General features: G+C 36.1%; 3 protein-coding genes across 4 annotated transcripts; 2 read left to right on the top strand and 1 right to left on the bottom strand.

Annotated features, from left to right (window-relative positions):
• The first annotated feature begins 627 nt into the window (after nucleotides 1–627).
• Nucleotides 628–2569, top strand: LOC148181435 (potassium/sodium hyperpolarization-activated cyclic nucleotide-gated channel 1-like). The gene is made up of 6 exons (XM_088038237.1): nucleotides 628–916; nucleotides 961–1197; nucleotides 1241–1430; nucleotides 1475–1599; nucleotides 1646–1818; nucleotides 1866–2569. Exons 1-6 carry the CDS (start codon nucleotides 705–707, stop codon nucleotides 2534–2536), a joined length of 1608 nt encoding a protein of 535 aa, XP_087894363.1. The 5' UTR covers nucleotides 628–704; the 3' UTR covers nucleotides 2537–2569.
• On the bottom strand, nucleotides 2557–5219 carry AMPKalpha (AMP-activated protein kinase alpha subunit). The gene is made up of 3 exons (XM_088038249.1): nucleotides 3843–5219; nucleotides 3608–3795; nucleotides 2557–3018 (listed from the first exon to the last, which is right to left on the bottom strand). The coding sequence occupies exons 1-3, from the start codon at nucleotides 5026–5028 to the stop codon at nucleotides 2806–2808; spliced, it is 1587 nt and encodes a 528-aa protein (XP_087894375.1). The 5' UTR covers nucleotides 5029–5219; the 3' UTR covers nucleotides 2557–2805.
• An 81-nt stretch (nucleotides 5220–5300) lies between these two features.
• Nucleotides 5301–8687, top strand: Start1 (Steroidogenic acute regulatory protein-like). 2 transcript variants are annotated; one of them, XM_088038268.1, is made up of 10 exons: nucleotides 5301–5385; nucleotides 5536–5841; nucleotides 5960–6135; nucleotides 6182–6340; nucleotides 6389–6442; nucleotides 6493–6625; nucleotides 6690–6871; nucleotides 6920–7069; nucleotides 7120–7400; nucleotides 8062–8687. In XM_088038268.1, exons 2-10 carry the CDS (start codon nucleotides 5763–5765, stop codon nucleotides 8264–8266), a joined length of 1419 nt encoding a protein of 472 aa, XP_087894394.1. In that variant the 5' UTR covers nucleotides 5301–5385; nucleotides 5536–5762; the 3' UTR covers nucleotides 8267–8687. The 2 variants fall into 2 exon arrangements, with proteins under 2 accessions (XP_087894394.1, XP_087894387.1); XM_088038261.1 differs by having other exon boundaries at nucleotides 5336–5428.
• Nucleotides 8688–8691: the final 4 nt, after the last annotated feature.

Below are 8691 nucleotides of genomic sequence, written 5' to 3'. Positions count from 1 at the left end.
GTATTTCACCTAATATTTTACGTATTTTTGATTATGGCCACCAAGAATTTTGCTTCCGAATAAAAGTTTAGATGTCGAGAACTCAGAAGCAATGGATGAATGGAGAAAAATCACATTGACTTTAAAAGAATAAAAAAAGTTAAACCGAATTCAAAAATGTGATAATTTAAGTGTTAAAAAATTTATAAGTCAATTTAAATATGGAACAACGCAAGTTGAAATTAGCAATTAGCATCTGATATTAGAATTAAAAAATAAAAATTGCCTAAAACGAAAACATCTGACGGTCTCTTCCGTTTCCGTTTTATACAGGTTTCACTGTAATAATATTTTAAAAGTGTGAAATTATGTGAATGTTTTAGAATCTGCATTTATTTAAGTAGCTTCGTCTTGTTAAATCCCTGAAATAAAAACTAATAATAAATATAAAAAAAAACGGCGCCTCCACCATTTAAAAAAATGAATTAAAAAGTTGGAAAACTTTGAATAAGAGCATCTTATTTCAGAAAGTAACCGTTTGTCAACAAAGTTGTTGTCATAGTAAATTGAAAATAAAACTAAAAAATATCCATTGCAAACATTCCTCTACTTTTCATTAATCATGAGCGCTCAAAAGTACAACAGAGTGGTAAGTTTCTCCAGAACTCTTCACGGCTATTTTTTTACCAATCCTCAAGTTCGCCCACTTGGGCCACGAGTGTGAAATGCTTGCCGATGAAGACGAAGTCGAGAAAAAGTTTCCGGGAAACTCCATTTACTCAAGAGTAAAAAAAGCCATAACAAGAGCTATACTGGTCAATGAAAAAATATGCAAGTCTTGTGCTATTCATTTGAGAAGCCATGGCTCAATTGCGAAAGAAATTCAACGACATATCAGATATCATCCTACGAGTATTCACCCCTTTAGCAGCGCACGGTAAGATGACAACTCAAGACTCAAGAGTAACAACCATTTTACAGAATTTGGTGGGAACTTTTTATGGCAATCATCTCTTTGATACAGTTAATTTTGGTACCTTTGGACGTGGGATTCTTCACGTTTCATCGTACGATGCCCTTTTTCCGATCTACCCAGTTTTTAACCGTACGAATGATAACAGACCTGATTTGTTGTCTAGACATCTGTGTCAATTCAGTAACGGGATACTACGACGAAACTAAAAAAGAAGTTGTTTTGAATCACAAAAAAATCTTTAGGTAACTAGCCTGAATCATAACAAAAACTATTTTTTCTTTGTAGTCACTACTTGAAAACAAAATTTATTTTGGATTTATTATCGTCTGTTCCCACCCACTTTGATTTGTTCATCGAAATGGACTATGCCAACGACGAACATGCTCGATTGCCACTTACAGTTCTTCAGGTCATTTCTCTGCTTAAATATATGCGGTTTTTTACTTTCAACACCATGGCCACCAGACTCTGCAATGTAAGTAATCTCTTCTACATTAAATTTTATTATTTCAATTATAGATTTTTGGCGTCGATTTCTACGTCAGACATGGAGCGCTAATGGTCATTACAATGTTAATATTTTGGCACGTTCTGTCTTGTACCCAAATATTCGGTTATCTGATTTTCGACGATAGAAAAAACTAGTATGCTCGTAACACCGTCCAAACATTCCAACAACTCTTTTTTTAGTGCCGCTTATATAAACACGACTGCGTTTAAAGCTGTAGCTCGAAGCATGTATGATGGGGCTCTGTTAATTTACACAGCTTCTTATGGCGTTGAAGAGCCTGAAAACAATTACGAATACGCCATGACCACTGTCTTGTGGTTCCTATCAAAGTTCGTTCAAATCTACCTTCTAGGTTTATTAAATCTTAGGAATTTCCTCACATTACCACCGTTTTTCCAGCACGAGTAATCGAATTCCTGCGAGCAAAAACATCGCCTAGGATGAAGTACTCGCAGATGGTTAAGCAACTGGTGGAATTCATGCGCCACAAGCAGCTCCCATTGCATACCCAGCAGAGAATCCTAACTTATTACGAATTTCACTTTCAGAAGAGTTATTTTCGTGAGAACGAGATATATGCTACGATTTCCGGGCAGCTTCGCCAGGAAATCGTCATGCAAACTTGTAGACAACTGGTGGAAAATGTTGAGTTCTTCAGTGATCTCCCTATGAATTTGCTCGTTAGGATTGTTTCGTGCTTGAAGTCTGAGATTTATTTGACCAATGACGTGGTGGTGAAAGCCAATTCGCCGGGTAATTGCATGTATTTCATTTCCACAGGGACTCTGGCGGTGTACACATTCTCGGGAAAAGAAGTATGTCATTTGGAGGATGGCGATTATTTCGGGGAAATTGCTCTAGTCTCGCCGGATGCTTGCAGAGTTGCTTCAGTTACCGCAGTGGAAACCTGCGAATTGTATCGTTTAGAGCGGAAAGATTTCATTAAGGCGATTCATCCGTATCCAGACTTGTTGGAAAAAATTCAGAAAATCGCCGCGGACAGGTTGGAGAAAACTAGCATCATGGAAGAGCATTACAAACGGGATATGGCTAACAAGAGATTGTATTAGTTGAGTTCTTGAATAAACAGTTGTAGTTTAGAATCATTTATGTACACAACAAAAACACAATGGTATAGTATTACAAATATCACCAAAACTAAAATTAGTAAAACTACAAGCTTTTAAAAAGCGAATATAATACCTTCGATTTCTTTTCTTTTATCACTGGTAAAATCACTTAAAATCTATGAAACAACTAAGAGCAACAATCCTTTGGATTATTGTATATTACAGATACCAATAATTATAGTTATTCTTAATCGGCAATCCCGTCTAATTTAACGTGCTAATTGTATAATGAGAGCGGCACACATTTCGAAAAATTCCATGGTGTAGTGGCCTTTTGGTTTTGAATTTAGTACAGTGCTACCAATTTGTACAGGCGTCGGGACGGAGGACCCCAGGATAGCAGTCGCCGGATTTGCGTTGTTAGATTCCGCTTCTTCATTCACCAGACTTTTGAAGTCCAGGAGGTAGCTTTTGTAGTCTACCTGCCGATGGAAAATTAAAAATTATATTTTGCTGCGTAATTATGTATGGATTAAAGAAAAGCGAAAAGTACTTAAAATTGTCTGGAAAATTATATGGGCTATAATGAAGCTTTTTTTTTGAAAATGAGATGGAAAAACTGTGATATTTGTGACGTGCAAACAGTTGTGATTCGGCAATCATGTTAGATAGTCTGTTGTGCCTTTTTTTAATAGAGTGCCAGTGAAGTCTGTTTCAAATGTGGCTTTGTAAGTTAACAACATGTTACATAACAATTACAAAAAGTTAATTTAATAAAAGATAAGCTCTTCTACAAAAAAAAACAAGATCATAAAAAATACATTTTGTGAACATGTTTTATTTTACACAAAAAAAAAACTTCAATTGAAATTCAATTAATCGATTTTCCTTAGCTGGAGGAAACAAAATTTGAAAATAAATAATTTCAGCTAAGCACAAACAATGACTTAAGTGGTTCTCAGTTTAATGTTTCAATTAGGAAATGTTGTCATAACAACGATTAAGTGTTCCATGTTTTATGTGAGTGTAAATTAACAAAACATCTAAAAAACAAATAATTTCGTCACCAACCTGATAAAGTTGCAAAGACATCATAACAAATCTCTCATGTAAAGGATTCCTGTGGCGAACTCTGACATGATATGGATTGATGACTTTCCATTCATAATCCAAAGCCTTCATGGCTCTATACACCTCCATCATGATATCATGAGGCTTACTTTGAGAACGTATTCCTAGATGCCACTTGGCTCTCTTCACTGAAATGTTATAAATTAGGTTCATCCAACGTTCAAAGGAAACTCACCCCTGCCTCTATCGCCTGTAGCTGCTTGGTTAGAGGCCATTCGGTCGCGCAAAGGCGCGATTCTTTCAGGATGTGGTTTTAAAGGACTGGACCCAAAGTCACAAGGACTTGGACTAGGACTCATGGTAACAGGAGGAGGACTACCAGCTATGTAAAAATCTTTGAGTTCAGCCTTAGCTGCCTCATCTGCTATGCGTTTGTTATCAATAATAAGATGATATGCAATAGCGAGTTGATCGTGAGGGTTTCCGCTCAAGAGGGCATTGTGCACTTCTTTTTCTTGCACGCCGAATTTATCACAAACTTCTGCTACTGCATCTGTGTCTATCACAGAGGAGTCCTGGTCTACCGGCGATGGGAATAGGTAAGCTGGGCAATCTTTTTGGAACCATTCGTGTTTCTTGATGTCTTCAATGGTTGCCCGTTTCATTGGGTCAATTTGCAACATTTGACATAGAAGGTTTACTACGGATTTATTGAGGTACTCAGGTATTGGGAATATGCCGGATTTGATCTTTCTGAATAAAGTAGGAACATGTTCATCATCAAACGGTAATGTTCCACAAAGAAGTGCGTAAAGAATAACCCCACACGACCAGATATCCACCTCAGGCCCCGCGTATAATTTCCCTGAGATAACTTCAGGTGCTGCGTAATTAGGAGATCCACAACTTGTCCTTAGGAACTCCCCATCCATCATCATGTTGGATAATCCAAAATCGGCAATTTTCACATGCATATTGTGATCAAGAAGCAAATTCTCCGGTTTTAAGTCTCTGTGGACTATCATGTGCCGGTGACAATAATCAACTCCTGATATTATCTGTTGGAAGAACCTCCTCGCCTCATGTTCTTGTAGTTTTCCATGTTTAACAATATAATCAAATAACTCTCCTCCTGACACATATTCCATGATCATAAATATGTCAGTCGGTGTGCTAATTACCTGATATAGCTTGATAATATGAGGGTGACGAAACAACTTCAAATTCTGTATTTCTCTCCTGATTTTTCCAACAACATCCAGACTTTTAATTTTCTGACGATTCAAGATTTTCACTGCGACTTTGTGCTTCGTTACTTGGTGTTCACCAATCTTGACTTTCCCGAAGGTCCCCACGCCTAAAGTTTGTCCTAGAAGGTAATGGCCGATCTTCATTTGGCCCTGTGCCCCCTGGTCCCCCATTTTCACGGTGATTTTTATCCAGCACCACTAAAATCGATCCAGGTGAGATACTGACATGCACTCATTGGCTTTTGCCAGAAAATTTGCTTAGTTAGAGCGTAATTACAAAATAAATAAAATGCGTATATTTAACACAAATCACTTTGACAGAACTGACAGCCAAGGTCGGCAATAGGCAAAACTTGATAGTCCCAAGGTTAAGATAAGCGGTACGAGTTTTTTAATCTTTTGCTTATCTGGTTTTAGTTTGTGTGTTGTATTTGGGTTGCGGTTCGCGGTTCTAAGTACAAATAATCAATCTGAACGTGTGATAATAAGGAAAAGTCGACGATACAACATCCTGTAGTTTTTTGCAAGGTTGGCTATTCTGCGCACATGTCATTTCTAGTTTGACAGTAGTGTAAGGAGTTAAAAATTTATTTTCTTCTCTATAAACAATAACAATGTTCCCGTTTTATTACATATCTTATAGTTAGTTAGTTAGAAGGAAAAATCTGTGTTTTTCAGGCGTTTTTGTTATGATGAAGAAAGGTGGTTAAAACCTTGCAACTAAAAAATGATTGTGAAGATTTGAAAAAAATGGTTTTCTTGTCTTGGAAGCTTCAAATGAGTGCAGTTCTTTATTTTTCTAAGTTTTGGAAGCAATGAACTAAGCAAATCATTAACAACAAAAGATAGTTTGTTATCTTACCCGCTTCGCTCTTTGTTCGTGACCGCCGTTCAAATAATAAAAAATGGATCAAGAAATCCGTCAGGCAGCAGAAAACTTTCTGCAGTCCCAATCCACCGTTCAATCACCAATACTAGAAGTCTGTAAGTCGATTTTCTTTACTTTCTCACAGTTTTAATCTCTGTATTAATAAGCAAACAAGAGATTACAACTCGCGGTCAGAACTAATCAAGGAAGTAACTAAATTAATGTTTTATTTAGCCCATTCTCATAGTATCAATACGATCCCATCACTTCATCCTGATTATATTATATCAGAAGACTTATTAGCTGGTCAAAGAACCAATGGAAGGATGTCTACAGTTAGAAGATTTTTCTGTATGTTTGTTACTTTTGATTTATTGTTTACTGGACTCATGTGGCTCATTTGTGTGATGGTAATACATGTGACAACTTTGAATAGTTTATCAGTTTGTATTTTAGTTAAAAGGTGAAAATATAATGAAAGCTTTAAATGAACAAATTTATCATTACAACATTCATACATCTTTATTTGATGTCGTTTTAACAGCGTTATGTCGTTTTATAGTCTTAATATTATTTTATGGTATAATTTACATGAATCATTGGATCATTGTTTCGGTAAGTTAATCCACTAATTATTAACACCACTAATTCCCTGGGTTTTAGATATCAACGACGCTAACTTGCGCCTTTTTGATTTCAAAAGTTTTTGTCTATGATGTAAGCAGGCCCATTATTCTATCATTTTTATTTACAATTAACAATTCTAGTGGCCCCATTCTTCCCAACCTGTATTTGAAGTCCTACTTGTACTGACTTCTTTTGTATTATCATGGGGTGAAGCGTGGTTCCTTGATTTTCGAGTGATCCCTCAAGAGTCACATGCTAGAAGATTCCTCATAAGTAAGTTCCATTAATATTAACGAGACTGTGATTGATCTTGTTTTGTTAAAATGTAAATTTACAGCTAATACGGATTCAGAAAGAGCCCCATTAATTCGGAGTTATGTCCACGGCTTGCCGTCTTTATACACCGAAAGTGTGGGTAACTTTTATTCGCCTCTTGCTTCACCTGACGGGTCAATGTATCGTTTTAATTCGGGCCCCGTTTTGGGGCGATATCCCCCAGTCCAACTTTCACGGGAGCAGGTAATACTCACTAAACCACTGTTGTTGTAGTTAATTTTTAATTAATAGGAGGAAAACTACAAACATTTAGCTGCCAAGACAATGCAAGAGGCATGGGACTTACTGCACAAAAAAGATTGGAAGTTGGAAAAAGCCGATGGGACTGATTCAGTTTACACCATGACAGTGCCTAAATCTGGAAAAATTTTTAAGCTAACAGTAAAAGTTTGTTTTTTGTATTCTTGTTGTAATGCGGTGGTTATTTTCAGGCGTATCTAGACGTTACTCCGAAATTTTTACTAGATGAGTTGTATTACCGCGTCGAGGCTTTGCCTCAGTGGAATCCCACAGTGTTGGAGTCTCATAAAGTACAAGTGATAGATGAACACACAGATATAACTTATCAGATTGGTGCTGATGGTGCCGCTGGGGTCGTTACCAGTAGAGATTTTGTTAATTTAAGGCACTGGGATATTGTTGAAGGTTGCTATGTTATTGCCTGTGTGGGGTCGGAGCACCCGTCGCTCCCCAAAAGCGACAAATATATCAGGTGAGGGGGCTACAAGTGCAGACTTTTTCGCATTAATCGTTTATTAATGTAGTCATTTTTGCACACAGATTTACGATGCCGGAAACATTGTAACAAACTTGTGTATTAATTGGAGAGTAATAATCTCGATCATTAAAATTTCTCGACTTGTAATTGCTTTTATTGCCATAATTGTTTGTTAAGTAACTTTGAAATCTCCAATACAATTAAATAAATACGTTTTATTTAACCGTTTCAATGAATTTATTTTTGCACTTATGTTCAAGTCATATAAATATTTCTTTTCGATTTTTGCGTCGTCTACAAATTATTCCAACTTATTTCAGCAAGGTCAATTTTTTGTTCTACTGAAGCAAATAGCTATTCGATTCGCGGTTTTGTGACAAAAACTGATTATAAAGGAAGTGTGCAAAAAAGAGCAAATATTATACATAATTTAATTTTAAGCCAGCTGAGGGCACTTCAAACTTCACTTGCGATTTGCTAAATAGAGGAAAGCATTTTAATTAATTTTTTCTGTTTTTTTGAGTATACATAATAAACGATAAACTTACGGATATTTTCATATTCGTGGTTACTCTCCAAAGTTGAGAATGAAAAAATTCTTGCAATTCACAAAACTATATTTATGATTCTGTGTCCACAATTTTTTTTTTCGCAGGGGGGAGAATCAGGCTGGCTGCTGGGCCATGGAAGAAGATCCCAGTAACTCCAACAAATGCATCTTCCAGTGGGTTTTAAACACCAATTTAAACGGTTGGATACCGCCGTACATTCGTGATAGAGCCTTCATAAGTATGATGTTGGACTACGTGAAAAACTTAAGGCAGCAGATCGTAAAACAGCGAGAAAACGGAAGACTATAATCTAGACTCCGAATTTTTGAAATTTCAAGTATCTTTTTCAGTCTAAAGTGAGTATAGTTCTAAAGAGTGTAAATTGCTTCCTTATTCATATATTTATACTAACAAAAAGCAGTAAGAAGTAATGAAAACAAAAGTAATTATCGTGAGCAGCGTTTAATTGTACATTTTCGCATCGGGATATTTTATTTATTATTTTTGTGATGACAAACATGTACTACAATGCATTTAATTTTAATGAAATGTAAATTGACTGTGATCACCATATATGTAACAGAGTAGGAACACGTGTCAGGTGGAGCAAGGTGAAGTGCTTTAATCGAAGCAATGATAGGATATTTTTTTTTAATTCTAGTTCAAAGCTTGGAATTTTCTTGTATATTTGTAAGTTAACGATGACAAATAAACTTTTTTATTAAGAAAAGACA

This window comes from Gnatocerus cornutus, chromosome 1 (genome assembly GCF_029298725.1).
Source record: "Gnatocerus cornutus isolate USDA-ARS CGAHR chromosome 1, icGnaCorn1.1, whole genome shotgun sequence".
In the NCBI taxonomy this organism is placed as follows: Eukaryota; Metazoa; Arthropoda; class Insecta; order Coleoptera; family Tenebrionidae; genus Gnatocerus; species Gnatocerus cornutus.
The sequence above is the reverse complement of the archived record's forward strand: the minus strand, read 5'-3'. Positions and strand labels throughout refer to the sequence as shown.